Source organism: Melospiza georgiana, chromosome 9, assembly GCF_028018845.1.
Source record: "Melospiza georgiana isolate bMelGeo1 chromosome 9, bMelGeo1.pri, whole genome shotgun sequence".
In the NCBI taxonomy this organism is placed as follows: Eukaryota; Metazoa; Chordata; class Aves; order Passeriformes; family Passerellidae; genus Melospiza; species Melospiza georgiana.
The window spans coordinates 13,980,521-13,997,744 of record NC_080438.1 but is presented as its reverse complement, the minus strand read 5'-3'; the positions used below and the strand labels follow the sequence as shown (position 1 = coordinate 13,997,744).

Below are 17,224 nucleotides of genomic sequence, written 5' to 3'. Positions count from 1 at the left end.
TATTTTATAATTCCATGCCTTAAAGAGCAAAAGGTGGCTATAGCTACAGACAGACACTAGGAGAATTAAGTAAAAGAAACCATGTTAATTAACGGACAACACCAAAGACCTATCTATTACTGTCAATCAGAAAAGGTTAGTTCTTCCAAGTTCATCCTTTTTCCCATTGTAGACTTAATATAAAAAATCATATTATCATATTTGCTAGCTTCTCAAGAGGCCTACTTTGCAATATTTTGAAATATGTGGATCACAGTATATAGATCCACATGCAGGCAGGTGACTTACAGTATACAACTGCTACATATCTTCTCAGAATTCTACAAAGTATTTTTAGTCAAATTGTTTCAAGAGAGTTTTGTTTGCAGAATTTACTTTTCCTTTGTTAATCTACAAATGTGTTGCACTGCATATGCTCAACCTGTTTTACTTTTAAACATCTCTGTCTTCAAAAAGAAAACCCAAAAGCTCACCCTTTTCTCCCAAATAATTTAAGATTACTCTGAGCTTAAGAAAACAGACAGAAATAAGCATTTTGATAAAAACAGCTAGGAGATGGGACAGATGGGATGCAGAATTTCACTTCTGAAATATTTTGCATCAAATGGAGTAATAAATATTACATTTATAAGCAGAATAATCTGCCATAGAATATATGTTTCTCAAAATTGTATAAGAAAAGTCTACTAAATAAGTAGGCAATCCTATATGATGCTAAAAAATAAGTTTGTAGATAAAACAAGTAATATTAAGTCATATGTAAAACACCGCATTCTGTCCCAAATAAAAAAAACAACCTGTACATTAATTTGTTTTTTGTCTGGGGAGTCTAGACATATGAAGAAATGTGGCAGAGAAATCATATATTTGGGGCTTATGAGTTCATATTCAGGGACACTGAAAGCATCAGGACTCCATAGGGAACAAATGCAGCTATCTCTGAGCTCAAAGAAAGATGTGAAACCATAAAACGAGACTGCATTTGGGGCGTATGAACTGAGCACTTTCTTATTAACTCCTGTCATAATCCTGTTGTCCTGAGTGTTAGACTGCAAGTTCATTGGGTAAAGATAGTGCTGATTTAAATGTGTCTACAAAACCTGCAGCACATGACTTGGATCAAGTAAAGGAATTTATCAACAATGTACAAATCAGCTGCTTATATAAGTCAGAAACACCTCTTTTAATATCAGGTTTTTTTCAAACCATCTTATATACACTATTTTTATCGTGATACTTCATACAAAGGAGAAGCTTGTGTCAGCTTTAGAATATAATTCAAAATAATAAATAAATCTTATTAGGGGAAATAATTTGCCATAAATTTAGTACACATGATTATTCAATTTATAATCTCTGGATCTAACTTTCCTGACCATGCTCCCGAGGTTGCCAAACACCAAGAGAAAATCCTGTCCCAGACATATTCAGTGGAAGGTACTTTGTAACAGGATGTGCTGCTTTGTAGTCAAACAGTTTGATATAACAACACCTGCTAATGACTTATTAAATGTGATTACAGCAAGAACACAGTACCACACACCTGGTTTACTTGCCATTGCTACCAAAGGTAAGAAGTCTTTAGATGTGTAGAATCCTTGATTCATTTTCAGCCCTTGGAATATACTCTCTCTCTTTGGTTCTGGCAAACCTGAAATCGACATTTTATGGCACATAAGAATTACACAGGAAATTTTAGTGACCAACATATATTTTCAATTACACGCGTGTTCTCAAAAACATCATCCATACAAGCACTTTCACAAACCCTTAGATGTTTCCAAAATATTATTGCAAATGATCACATTTGCAGTCTGCAGCTTACATAACTGGTGATTGTTTAATAGTACAGGCACTTGAAAATCAGGTTCCTTGACAATGTGTGTACTTGTATAACTCATAACAAAATAAATGTAGGGGAAGGGATTAGAGAGAAAAGGGTGCAAAAGCAGATAATATTAAATGAGGCAGTAACAAACAGCTTAAGTGATGAGAAGAGGACAAATGGCAGTGCTGTAGGTCTGATCTGTGAGTATTCGTATGCCATCATTTTTTTGCCATTCTTGATTATTTTCTCAAAATCTTGAAGTCCTGATTAGCTGACATTTATTCCTAGTTATCAAAACCACACTTTAGACAGAACCCATAGCATAAAGACAAGGATTTACTTCACAACTATTAATAGCAACAAATACCTTTCAGCTAAAAGACAGCAATAAACAGCATCTTCCAATTATACCAAAGAACATCACCTTATTTTGGTGTGAATGGTTGGACAGTGCCACAGCCTAGCACGGCCGACACACCAGTTGAGCCATTTTACTCATGGAAATGCAATCAGTGTATTTTCAACACTCTCAACTTTCATATTTACATCTAAAACCCCATAATATTATCAAAAGTATGCTAATTGATGATCACATACTGAAATGGAGTAAATGTCAACAATTTTTGTAAGAAAGCATACTGGCACTGAGGCGCCCTCAGAGCAAGCAGGAAGAACAGGAGCATACAAAGCAATCTGAGTTCCCTCCATTCTCAGGCATGGGTAGCAGCAGACTAATATTACTCCTCTTTGAGACACATTTTCCGGACACACTGGTCTGGAAAACCCTAGCAACACAATTTTAGCATCTACAATAATGCAGAATTGCACATTAAGGAGCAATTTCCCAAACAGGGAAGGTTTGGGGTCTTTTTCTATTAATTAAACAACAAAAATCTGACTCATTACAGCATAGGACGAGAACTACCTAATGAGAAAACTCAGTACTTTTTCATGAGTTGCCTATATGAAGGAAGTTTTTTGAAACTGTAGAATTCTGAATGCAGTTACTATATTACTAGAAAAATAAAATACATTTTCAGATTTATTAATTTCAGTGAAGAAAAACAAAATAAAACTCTCAGTGAATTCAAAATGCTTACAAGCCAAAAAGCAAACTAAAAAAATCTTGAAATTTGATCTCTATTTCTAAAGAAAAATCATGACTCAGTTGCTGAACACCCAGCTCTGAAATCAACACTGATCTATAGTTGGATATTGAGAAAAATAAGGTTAAAAAATAATAGCACGTCCTGAACTTCAAGACCTTTGGATGCTGTACTTTCTGGGTAGACTGGAATTTCAGCTACTGAATAATGAATAATGGATATCTTAAGAGGCTGCCAGAAACACTTAGTACTATTGAAAGTACAATATGTAAAATGCATTAAAGAAACTATTTTTAAAAGGGCATTGATTTTTCTCTATGTATATATTGCAAAATGATCTATGGCAAGAGGAGCGTCTCAGAAAAAGCTCTCAGTGACCGCCTGCAGGCAGAGGAGAGAGTAATGCAACCATTTCTATTGAGATACCCATAAACCAACTCAGAGGCCTCAGTTTACTCTTGGGAGAAACACTCTTGTCATTAGTGGGATGTGTGGCCTGCATTAAAAATAATTTCCTTCCCACCCAATATGTACCTCCATTCAAACTCAAAGAGAAACGCTCAAAATATTTTTTCTGACTTATTTTTTGCTGCTTTTATAATTTCCTAATGAAAACTATTTGGTCTCTAACAGCATCAGTACTTTAGCTCCCATTGGCTGAATAAAGAGTATAATAAAGGAAGTGTTGCAACGTTCTTTGTCTAGGTTCATAACTAGTCTTTTCAGATTCATCACTGAAATAAAACGAGTTGGATTAAGAGTGCATTGGGTTCAATAATGTTTAGCCTGGCTGATATGACCAAACAACTGCCAAAGAGGTAGTCAATATACGTGGCATTATCTGCTATTTATTTTACTATTTTCATTTTGCTGAAAACTCCCTGAAAAACAGTTTTGTGATATTTACACTTTAAGGAAAGGCAGGGGACTTCTTCTTTTACACTTATAAACACTTAGCACAGATTGAAGCTCTTTGCTAAGCACCTTCTGGAAATTGTATTGTGCTGGATTCTGATGCATCTCTTTTCCTGTTCAGTATTTGCTGTTGTAATGACTGCATTTACTTTTGTTAAAATAGAGAGACAGTACTTCTTCAAGCCACAAGGCAAGCTAAGAAAGAGACAGACTGAGGCAGACAGAGAAAGAGATCAAGAACAGATAAGATTCACTTTAGAGACACCATTTCATAATAAACATTCACCCCACAGAAGTATGCTTTACAGAGAGATCAAATATTGATAAATAGCCAACAGTCTCTTGGGAGAGAGAATATTCAACAAAAACCAGCTGTAGAGGAAAAATGCAGTTTTGAGCAAATGGTTTCAGAGAAGAAATTTAAAAAAACAATTTAAAAACCCAGTCACCTATGAAAGTCACAATTTAGGTCAAAATAATGAACCAAGAGAAACACTCTTTGAAGATAAATCAGAGAGATCCTTTAGACTAGTACAAAATAGCCAAGAGCCACCCAACAAAAACCGCTTAGAAAAATATAAGGTCTTTTCCCTAGCTTTTAGGCTGAAGCCAAGTAAGTCAGTTCTCTGTTCTCCAAATCCACTTGCAAGCCATCTAAAAAGATTTTTTTATTTATTATTTGCTATTTTGTGTTCTGAAACAATCTGTCACTATCCCACATCTTCCATCTTTAAATAATCTGCATCAATATCTAGTGATAACAATTATTTCCTTGCCCTGCACTGAAGAACAGCTCTTTGAAGGGCAAGCAAGAGGAGTCAGATTGGTGCTTGGAGGGGCTCTGCACACCTGCTACAAGCAGAGGGCTGTGCTGAGCCCCCCATCCTCTGCAGCCACAGCCCTGGGCCTCCTGCAGGCTCAGCTGCTTTGCTTGCTGCTGCCAGGGAAGCTTCTGAAGGAACTGATACCCAAACCACACAATGAAGCCTCATGGGCTGTGGAAAACTGCATTTACTAAGAATAGAGAAAGTAGAAACATTGTGAAAATAACAGCTTGCATGACAGATCTAGTTCAGCTTTGCAAAATCTAACCTAGACAGTCCCAATCTGGGTCAGGTGCAGCGCAGAAAGCAATTCATCTTGATTCCTGACCCTCTGGTTTGCTGTGCTCTGCCTTCCATCTCCAGATGCTCGAGCTATCTCTCAGGAGGCATCACTACTCTATTGGCTTCTTTCCTTCATTTGAACCCCACAACTCCTTCTCAAGTCTGCAATTCCCCAGCACCAAAGTCTCTCCCATGAATGACATACCATATACTTTCCAAAGTTCTTAACCACTACAACAGTGGCTTTGAAAAACACAAACTAGCTTTCCCTTTTTATATCCTTTATATATACATATAAATATCTATGTGCACATATGTATTAACAAAAACATCATCTGCCTCCTGTTAAGATCTTGTACTTTCTGTTCCCACAACACTGATGCATATAAATTTTCTTCATGCACAGCCTCAATTCCATTGTTTCCCTTTAAAGAAAATTTAGATACAATTCCCTAGTCCAGTTGAGATATGAATTGCTGAACGATTAGAGTAAATTTGTCAGATGTACAAGGCAATGTACCAGAGGGAGGCACAGACAATGCAAGGGACTGGCTTGCAGAGCAGGGCACCAAGTCCCCTCAGCTGCTGCACCAAGTAAATTCAGGCATGTCAACACATCAATCAGCTAAGTCTGCTACTACTCTAACTACGAGCCTGATCTGGAAAGGGACACTAAAGCAAGTACAGGCATTGCATATCTACCTCCTGTTTGGATCAAATCCCCTCTCCCCAGCAACAGCTATGCTTCTGAGCCTCAACTTACTCATTGGACTAGTTAAATCTGACATGGTTGGCCAAATCTGCAGTTTCAAATGAACTTCTCAACTGATCTTAATAACTGACAGACAAAATAAGCTCTCAGCCTTGATAAGGGTCAAATACAGTTTTCACTGGGAGCTGACTAAAAACGCTCAGACAAAAAAACTCCAGACAAAAAGACAAAATGGAGCTGAAGATGAAGGGTAAATATACAGGAGCCTTCAGGGACAAAACTAACTAGAACATTATTTTTTTCTCATTTTCCTCACATCAAACACTGAGAAGGTTTTTTGCCTTTATATTTAAGTGTGATAATACTGAATTTTGCTGGTGAATGCAATCTGTATTCGAAAATACCAACAGCTACTTTTTGAAAGTGAAGACACTTAGTACATTTTTTATATTGAGTCTTTCAAATTTTTTTTGAAATTACATTGCATGCATAAATTTATCCAAATTCAATAAAAAAGAAACAAAATGTGATTCACTGGCTATGCACATTCCTTTTTCTAACTTTTAAAACAAGGAAGCCAAACATCAAGCCACATTCATAAATTTATGGATTATTTTTTAAATTTTCTCTTGCCTTACATCTGGAGCTAGAACGTTAGAGGGCAAGGACATCTTTCCACCTTTTAACATCTCTATGTTTCAGAGTTAAACCAGATTTTTTTTTTTTTAAATCACATTTACAAGGAAAACTCCTCTTCTGTCCTTCACAGCCTCTATTACAGGAAATCCTAGGATTGGGTGGAAAGCCTTTAACTGTCAGATATTACTGAGAATGAGGAGAAAAATCCATGAATACCATACAAAACTGGAGAGAAGAACCACAGGATTGATTTTCTGCATATCTGCTCTGGGGGCAATGCAAATCTTCTGAAATCACATCCGAGAGGCTGAGCCCAGACGAGCTGAGCCCAGCCTGTTACTCAGCAGCAGAAACTTGAGCACAGCCTGGCAAGGAGGCAGCACAGATCCTGCAGCAGCAGTTCTGTACCTCTGGCCTGGAGAAGGCTGTGCCCCTTCATGTGTCCTGGGGAAAGGAGCCATGGAAGGCTGACAACCAGAGACTGATGTGAATTTTATAGAGGAAATGACAGATAATTTTTTTTTTGTTAACCAAGGGGTTTTTTTATATTGTTATTTTAATTTTCTTTAAAAGGATATGCTAAAGTAGGTACAGAGCTACAGTAATTTCCTTCTGAAGGTAAACTTTAAATCCACCATTTGTCTTCTGAAAGGATTCTTTTGAATTAACAGAAAAGCACCACTTTGTCCCATGTCCCTGCCTTTTTACACCCTGAATGTTCCAACTTGCTCCTTGTGAGCCCATACAAAGATATTTCAGATGTAGCAGATCTGATGACATTTCACACTTGCCCAGAGACTTGCAGCTACAGGTACCATATGGTTAGACTGTGACTACAAAGGTACATGGCACACTGTAAAATCCAAGCACATAAGCACTACTTTAATAATTCTGGATGCTCTGATCTTCTTGAACAAGTCTCCTTTGTGTGCTGGGGAACTGGAGATCAAAATCTATATATTTAAAGCAGTCTTACTTAATGTCACACAATCTGGGACACATATAAATTGGACCATGAGTTTTAGATATGTTATTTTCTTGAAGGATAACACTGAAACTGTAAACTTTCATAACTGTCAAATGTACAGTTTTACCTAGACATGACAGAAACTACTTGTATGCTGTGGGATATGCTCTACATATTTGTTTCTAAGCCACCACATTCACCCACACCCATACTGATCACATTGCTCTTCATGGGTCAATACTGCACAATTTAGAAATTATCTATATTGAAATGCATAGTCCAAATAGTGAGCCCCAGAGCTGATTATACTAAATATACCAGTACAACTCATGCTATGAGATGCACCATACATGAAAAGACAACCATTGGTATCTAGAGAGTAACTTTCTTTACATATTTAAAGGCTTGGTACTGGGCATCTAGACTTTCAGAAAAGTCGTAAATACTCTGCAAGCGCTCAGTTTTTCTCAAGGTCAGTCCATTAGTGATTAGCACTTCAGTAAGTACTTTTGAGGCTTGTATTTGTAAAGAATCTCTCTCATTTTGCTGGAGATTTTTTTTATGGGGACAGCTTTGTTACTTCCTGTTGTGACGTTCAATAGAGTATGTTTTCTAGGTGGTTGATTTTTTTTTGTTTGATATGTATGTTGATGGAGATAAGTGTTTTAATTACTTTTTTAATGTCTATGCTTTTGTGTTTTCTCCCTCCCTCCCTTTATTTCCTGCTGTTGAGATTACTGCCTCATCTCCACAGCAGGTGGCTTCTTCAAATTTGTTTTCTTTGTAAGCCTGGTAGATTAATTTTGTAATATAACTGCTCCTTTTCCGTAGTTTTTATTAATGATTTATTTGAAAAATAATGGAAAATGTATGCTTGCAAGGGTTTTAGGAGTTGTTCCATAACGATGGCTAAAGGCCTCATTGATAGAAAATTGGAAGCAGAGGGGAAAAATGTAAAAGAACTACACTAGGGTAAGCCTTCTCTTACCCTCAAGTTAGAATGAGCAGGGTGTACAGCATATGTGAAAACACCTTTCGCATCTACCAGCATGAGCCACACACAACTGCTGCAATGCATTCTAAATTGAACAGCTATATCCATAGCATGGCTTTCAAAAACACCTGAATAAGCAGTGAACCTGGAAGCAATGCAGTCTGTAGGTCTCACACCTTACTTTGTTGCTAAATTAGACACAGAGACAAGCATCTGAACTCTTGCAAATGGTAAAGAAATAATAGGAGTGAGGGAGTCAGATTATTTAGCACTAAATTTGTTCTTATAATCCAATTTCTCTTTGAGTTCCAATTTTCCAAGCCCAGTATAGAGGCAGCCAAAATTCACATGAGCTAGACATCAGAAAGTGCAGATGGGAAGGACAGGCCAGAGTTCAGAATCAATCCATGTAAGTGATGGAAATTAGGATTACGACAACACAGTCAGTGTTGTCTGCCTGAGCATGGAATAGAAACCAGCCTTGTGGTCTGCCCTCACCACATCTAGTGATCCCATGATCACATCAGACTGACATCTAATACTGGCCAAAGTGCCCAAAGATGGACCATAACTCATCAGCCTCATCAGGTATAGACTCCACCCCTCATCAGATTTTTTTGTAATCAGTCCAGCCTTACTCAAAGCTTTAGTCTACCCGCTACAGCCTACCTCTAGTCTTAATTGCTGTTTTAAATTTTATTATGGTTAATTTATGGGACCTGTGCTTTGAATTTTAATAGGTCAACACTCAAGTATGACTAAAATATTGTATTTTAATAAAAAACTTCAGTGTTTCAAGATGATAAAACAAAGATCAGGAGAAATGATGTAATATTTTTTCAAATCTCAATAGCTGGCTGTTCATATAAAAGCACCAAGAAGATTTTGAACTCAATATTTTGAGCCCTAATACTCTAAAAGCACTCTTTTAAAATGCATACCTCAGAACTGAATCATACAATATCACTACATGTTTTTAAAACATAATTCTGTACAGGACACACTAGAATTGTACTAGATTGTACAAACATATACAGATTTCTAAACTAAGAAACAGATGGTAATTCTAGCCTTTCTTCTGTGTTTGGAAACTGATACTTAATGTTCCTCATCTTTGAGGTTGAGAATTTTAGGAAGTTAGCTGGCAGCCCTGGTGAATGAACTTGCTGAAATGTGAAGATCACTATGAAGCAAACCTTATCACGGGAAAGGATGAATGCAGACGTCTGCTTACCTTCCCTCTGGTTCTGTTCTGCCTGGTGTTGTTTATTGCAGGACTTAAAGCACTGCAACAGTTTGCTATGAATCTTGATTTGTAGAACATAAGAGTTCTGTAAATTGTAATACAGAGTAACTGAAGAAAAATCTGCTGTAAAAAATAAAGTGGAATATTGCTGCAAACCTTTCTTAAGTCATAGCAACATTTATTATACTGGCCACAAATTTGAAAAGGTCACTAGCAAAAATGCATTTAGCAGTGTCAGTCCAATCCATCTCTACCACAAGAATGTATCATTCCACCCAGGAGCAGAGCTTGCTCCAGTCTGCTTAAAATAAAGTTGAACTGGATTTTATTCCTGACTGGAATTTGGTCACTTCCCATCATGGACATGACCTGTCATTTTTCAGGAGCATTCCTGAACCAGGAAGGCTGAAGTTTAAGATCTGACATGCTGATGTTGTCAGTTCCTTTGCCTCTTTCTTCTACAAGTTTGTTCCTAGCAGTAACCTGCCAAAGGAAAGACAGGGGGGCTGTGCCTCCCCCTGACACCAGCTGGGTAATATTTGCCAGTGTGACACATTGCACCACTCAGAGGAACAGAAACTGTCCCAGTGCTGACTCGTGATCAGCAAACAGTGCTGAGCAGCCCCAGAGCAAGACCCCCTCCTCAAGGACTGCCCATCAGTGACTCAAAGGACACCAAAAATCTATCATCTCAGAAACCATATGCTACAGTAAAATGATTTTTACCCAGCACAGAAAATCCAAATACATGGAAGTGAAAGCAAAATAAACTGGATTATGAGACTGAGAGCAACAGACTCCTAAAAGAAAGCAGAAAATACTACCATACCCATTTGCAATGGTAACAATATCTTTCCCAAGCAGACTCATTATAATTTAACTGTCTAATATGCCTGGTTTATAAGGAGCCATGCTGTTATATTGAAATAATCTAAGCAAATGAAAATTTATAAAGGGAAAATCAAATGTTAACATAGAACAGATCTCTTCATATTAATTTTTCATTTAAAAACATGGAAAAAAATCTTGAAAAGCTGGATTAATAGAGGCTACATAAATACACAGGGAATGGATGAAATGAGAGCAAAACTGATGATAAACATTCACAAAGAAAAAACCGCAAATACTTAGTTGGCATCACGAAGAAAAACAAATACTAAGCCTCTACACTATCACAAAGCAACAGCTGAAAACACCCATCAAAGGCAGCAAATTCATCCCATAGAAACATGAGGAGTAATTAAGTCATTAATATTCTGGAATAACACCTTTGTCAGACCTCAGGCACTGTACAGCAACAAAGTTGCAATGAGGTATACTGAGACAACATCAACTTATACTACCTAAAATCAACCTGTTATATTCCTAATGTAACCTACTATATTAGGATTATAATAGCCAATAGGTGGTATTTGTGTTGCAATTCTAAACACTGATTTTTATAATATTGTTTCTTAAACTTGATGGAAGAGAGCAGTAAAGAATCATAGAAATATCTACATAGAAATATCTAGAGCCATTTGTCTTAAACCCACAAATATCCTCCTCTGCACACTACTTCCATAGCTCTCATTCTGTTTCAATATAGTGACTATGAAACAATAGGCTGAGTTTGCACCCTGTATAACTTGATCTATATGAAATATTTCTTAAAACTTATTCTTTCAAGAAGTAAATCCCACGTGCTAAGTAATATTTGCAAAATACAAATTTCTGGCCATTCCTATTTTTAAAACATTACAAGGATTTCTTTTTTTTAATATGTAGAAGTCATCAATGTAATTCAGCAAGGTCTGCCAAAAAAAAGTTTAATAAATAATTAGCACTCTATGTGAAATTTCAATATAGGAAACAATTTTTCCCCCGTTCTTTGTTAATGTATCATATTGTCTCATCTTTAATCTTACCATATTTTATTTTAAAACATATATTTCTATAATGGTTTTGTCCACATGAAAGAACAAAAAGATACTATAACATGTATTCAGTAACTACTACCGTATCATTTTTAATCACTTCAGGTAAACCATCTCTACATATATTTTAAAATGATCCCTCAAGAAAAGACTTCTAAATATTATCCATTATCCTGCAGCACCGATCTACAACTGAAAATCATCAGTACATTCTGATGAAAAGGTAATAATTAAATCTCTTTTTTCCCTTTTTCTACAGCACAATATTTGACCTATGACAAAAAACCCATCCAATCAAATTTCTATTTATTATTTCTACCTGAAGGGCTTTTCCCACTCACACAAACATAAATCTCCATTTGTCAGGTTTAAACTGTACCTGTCCCAGATGCTATGAGAGTTCATAGCTCTTGTCCCTTAAAAATTAACAAATAGCATCATGCAGCATAACCTCCCTGCAGCCTCCCCTGACCCCGGCAATCAATAATATTCGTAACCTGTATGTGCACAGTTAAGGAGTACAGGAGCCCTGCACTATGCCAGTTAACCACATTGAGCTGTGATACTCAAATCTGCTCCCTTGTGTCTGCTGTGATCAATTTTAATCTCTACACCAAGAATAAAAGAACGCAGCCCCTTGTTTCCAAATTCATCTGAAACGGATGTTATAGATTTGTAGGTCTGCACAGGAGCTGTGGATTTAATACAACCAGCAGCTGAAGGAAAAAACTCATCTAAGCTATCATTCATTCTCATTACCCTCAGTGTATTTTGGATCTTCAGAAGCAATGGGAAACACGGGAAAATGCACATGTACTGACTTAAGGAAAGCTGAATTTGTTAAAATAACATCAGGTAACTGTTATTTGCTAGAGCTTTATTCATTACTGCCAGGTAAGGGAGAGGTCAGTCTCTCCATTATGATTACTTTGCTTAAAGGTTTAGTAATAGGCTGCCAATATTCATTTCTTCTGGAAATGTGTCATATACAGTAAATTAAGCAGAAATTCCCTAGAAATAATAAAGCCTAGCTCTGCTCAGTTAAAAAGAAACAATTATTATGGAAAGAAAGAATAAATCACGTTTCTGATGGTATTTGTTCTCTCACCTCCAAACTAATTTAATTTAAAAGCTGGCAAATTTGCCAGCCAATTAGCCTAATTAGACAACGGCATCTGAATGTAGAACAGGAAGAGAGCAACTTTAGAAACCCACTCCAGTAGAAAAAGTGCTTTTTGAATCTGTCACACTACCAGAATTCATGTTTCCACAGTTCTCGTAACTGCATATTTATAGATTTGGCTATATTGGCTCCTCATCAGCAGCTCCAGTGCCATGAATCATCTATCAAAACATTTGAGAAGATTTTCTTACTCATTTCTTTAAAGCAACATTCTGAAGAGACACTTTCAACATGATTAAGCTTCAGTGTTCACTATGAATTATGAAAAAAAGCACACAGAGTTTTATAATTGCAGGTGAATAATAAGTATGTGTCATCAGAGGCTTTATCTTCTCAGATTGCCACACACTGTCAGTACAGAATACCCTGCAACAAATATGACATTCTCATAACATGCTGGAGGGTCAATAAGCATTCTCACTCAGGTCATTTACCCCCTACACATCAATGTCCTTATCATTAAGCACATATTTATCTGCCTTTCCTTTTAAACGCAGCTGTAGCAAGGAGTTTCATGAAAATACTCTGTTAAACTGATACTCTCCTACACAGGTAGATCAGCTCAGAAACATTACAGCTACTGCATAGCTATCCCTTCAAAGTTTTCCATACTGGAAATAACTAAGCAAGTTCATGCTTAGACCAAGTCCTGTTCTGAGTAAGGGTGAATGAAAGAAAGATTAAAAAACCTTTAGACAATTCATGATTTCTATTAACTAAATCTGAATTTCTTTCTCAAGAACAGCATATGTGGCATTTCATATAAAATTTCACTTAGAGTGTCTTTATTAACTAATTATGCTATTTTCATCAAGTGCCTGCATTTTCCTTGGGCATTTTCTATACTGATGACAGGGCACTAAAACTGAGACTTTGGGTCAAAAAGACAGTGTAGTTGAACCTCCAATACTTTAAGGCTACTGTCTAGAAAACAGACAGAGAAATGGTGGTACACATCTCCACAGGGCTCCTCGATGCCCAGCAGTCAGGAAGATGCAGTGAAACACAGTCACTGGAGATCATGGGTCACATACTTGGCTTGTAGGTACAGATACCTGCACACACATTGACAGAAGCTTCCTCCTCCTCTTAAACTTATTCTTTTGGTGGGGAAGTAAAACATTCAAAATGGGAAATTTATACTTGTTTTAAGAAAAAAATTTTTTTGTGATAAAGCATCAGTGAGGTAGGACTGTATGTTTCTTTTCAGTCCATGAAGAGATTTCTATGACAAAGAGATGCCAGAAAGTTAAAATGAGACTTCTCAAATTACCTGCAGTGATGATGCAAATACTCCCAAGGGAGCATATGTTTCCTCTAAAAAGACATCCAACCCATGCTAAAGCCAACCAAGGCACACAAATCTACCTGGGAGTGAACATGAATCCTTTACGTCTGCTTGGTGCAGAGTTTTGTATCTGCAGTACTTCAATAGGAAGGTTCTCTCCAAACAGTTTCAAATGGTAACAAAAACAAGATCAATAAATAGAAAATCAAGTTACACAGTCCCAATAGGTCCCTCTAACAAGGATTTCTCTCTGAAATGTTCATGCTTGCCTAATGCTGCTGCTTTTAATCCTTTCACACTAGTGGGTCCTACATGCTTGCATTAGTGCTAATGTAAAACAAATGAACATTTTATACGAGGATATCCACTCTCCCCAAGTAAAGTGGTTAATACCAAAGTAAGCTTTAAGAATGTAAATTATTTTCCCCATGTGGCTGAAAAACTACATGAGTTATTAATTTAAAAATTATTAGCATATAAAATCATTATTATCTCTGCAGTTAATGTACAGTTCGCTGACAACCTTTTGGACCATTACAATTAAGAAAGGCAGCATCTTTAATGAAGTTACAAAATGCGTTGTTTATTAAATAGCAAATTGTATCTTTAATTACTTTAAATATTATAATCCAATGAAAAATTATTTCATAAACCTCAAGATAAATCATGTCAGAGATGGAGTATGCATTTTGTTGCTCTACAAATCCTAAGCAGCACTTTCAATTTGCTTACAGGTTTCTGTTGTATGTAAAATCTGCTCTTCAAGTTTTGAGTGCCTAAATCCAATGGCACTAGAATAAATCTAAGATGCAGCTTGTGCTATTTGTTCTTTTTAAAACATTTAATTTCTTGTCAAATGTAGAATTTGGCAGTTTAGTAAAATGCAGCTTTTCTATTAATCCATCAGAAGAAAACTGAAAATAAATTTCTGTGGGAGTAACAAAACCAGGCTCATTGAAACAATGACTGTTTGGGGATCCATGGAATTATATGGAATTGCTGTTGTATTTTGAACTAAAAGGCAACTTTTGTTCAAAACTGTCAAAGGCTTTGAGGATATGCTATAATGCAAACATATAAGCACAGACTAAGCTAATTCTAAATATTCAATTTTTTTAAACACAAATTAATCTCTGCACTCTGTCGCCTTTTGCTCTCTGTCCATAATTAGACCTACCTACTTGATATGCTTTCCACTATCTGAAATGGCTGAGAGCTGCACAATTAAAGAAAAAGTTTAGTTGTTCATAGCATTAGGCCTTTCACTGTGCTTTGGATCCAGCCCAGAACAAAGTCAGTATTAAAATGCATTGATTTCTAGATCACTGAGACAAAATTAATACATTCAACTTCAATTATGTCAACATCAACTTGTCACTGAATATTTTGACAGTTTGGAAACCCTCAGTTAGATATCGAACTTTCCTGGGCTAATCAATAAATCAGGAAAGCAGATATTCTACCCAATTTCCTTATGCTAAAAAATTGCTAAATTGTATCTATGTCTGCCTAACCAGAAATATTGTCTTTACAAAGCACAAAGGAGAAACAACTCATCAGTGTAATGTTATAATAGTGAAGCTGAATTTTTAGAAGGTATCAAACTTTTTTGAAAAGATTCTGACAGTAGTAAAAAAATTTATATAATTACATAATTAGATGCAATTATAAAATACAACCACAAATAATGTGTTCTTTAGAGCTGAAATGAAAATATGCAGAAGATCAAAACATAAAAAACTTGCTTACTTTCACATTAGTACAAAAAAATTTTTAACACAGAAATACATCTAGAAACATAATTGGAAGTCTTCTGTGACTACCCAAGTGCCAGAAGAAAATCCTACTAGGGATTCGTCAGCAAGCTGGGTAGTGAAAGTCAGATACATTTGTGAAAGCACTCACAATAAAATCAAGTTTTGAAAAAGGTTTCCCTGCAGAAATATGACATTAACTGTACCACAGTTACAGGTGTTACAGACCAAACTGAGTGCAGTGCCTCAAACAAACCCCTTCCGAGGTGTGCCCCTAAATACTCCAATTGATTTGGGCCTGAGTACCTTTGGGACCCATCCCTTGTCTGCCAAAAGATCTGTATGTCTGTACATTACTGATGTGGAGGAAAAGAACCTCAGGACTGCCAGGAGACTTTCAGAGCAGGCATTCTTATGTATTTAGAGATGTTCAAAAGTGGATATGGTCCTAGGCAACCTGCTCCAGCTGACCCTGCTTTGACCTAGGGGGCTAAACTAGACAATCGCCAAAGGCCCCTTCCAATTATCTCACGATTCTATGAAATGTGCCCTGGTTGAGGTCCTAAGCCATGGAAAGATTTCTGAGTTTTTCATCTGGGATTTAAAAAATCCACTACTACAGTTAGGTAAAAGAAACGTATTCCCTATTAGGGCATAGGTATCAGACACTCATAGAACAGAGAAATTCAATAGCTGGTGTGTTTCTGTCAGCTACAGAGCTCTCCAAGCCAGTGGCAGTGTACCAGGAATCAGACCCCTCCTTCCTCCACCCACACTACAAAGAAACAAAGGTCAGATATGCAAAACCAGAAAACACAGATCTCACACAACTGTCAAGAGCTAATTTCTGAAATGTCTTCTCTCCAAAACCTCGTTCCATCCTTCTAATTAGTACCAAACATACTTTTTTTTCAAAAAGCACATCTTAGCTACTCACAGTCTCTTCCTGAGAAGATTACGGAATTGGGCTTCCCTTATTCAACAAAAAGACTCAACAGCCTTGTAAAAGCAGAGTGTAGGATAAGGACAACAACTTAAAATCAAAAACTGAATACAATTTTCCTCCATTCACAGATTGTTAGCATTTTAAAAAACTTCCCAAAGATCACTATCCACAACAGTGGATGTTTGTAACAAGTAACAACAGTAATTCTATTTCTCATGTCATTTTATAACAGGTTAAAACTGATACTGATCAATCCTGGAGCTTCCTTAAAGTCCATGCAAAAATTCCACCACATAGATGGAAAACTTGAGTTGTACATCCACTGCCCTACTGATAAAATTATCTTTCAGAAGTACAGTACACCATCACCAAATCAGTTATATGGAACCAAGACTTTTACACAAGCATTTTAAATTATAAATTTGTTTTGCTTTACATATAAAATTAGACATAGAATGACTTTAATTAACCTTAGCAACAACAACAGTTGTGTAAGAGAGAGGGACTCAGATAAACAATCATCTGCTAAAACAAAGTCTACCTCTGATTCTGAATCCTTTATTTCTCATTATAGTATACATACAAATAGAAAACAAGTATTCACTTAAGCATTCAAATGCAAAA

General features: G+C 36.4%; 1 protein-coding gene across 2 annotated transcripts in view; it reads right to left on the bottom strand.

Moving 5' to 3' along the window:
- Window positions 1-17,224, bottom strand: part of DPYD (dihydropyrimidine dehydrogenase) — a 329,513-nt gene that overhangs the window by 175,686 nt on the left and 136,603 nt on the right. For both annotated transcript variants that reach the window (XR_009114783.1, XM_058029810.1), the window contains exon 9: window positions 1,544-1,651. Coding sequence is in view for 1 of the 2 variants with exons in the window: in XM_058029810.1 (XP_057885793.1) it covers window positions 1,544-1,651 (108 nt within the window). In the remaining variant the exon portion in view is untranslated. The remainder of the gene's footprint in view (window positions 1-1,543; window positions 1,652-17,224) is intronic.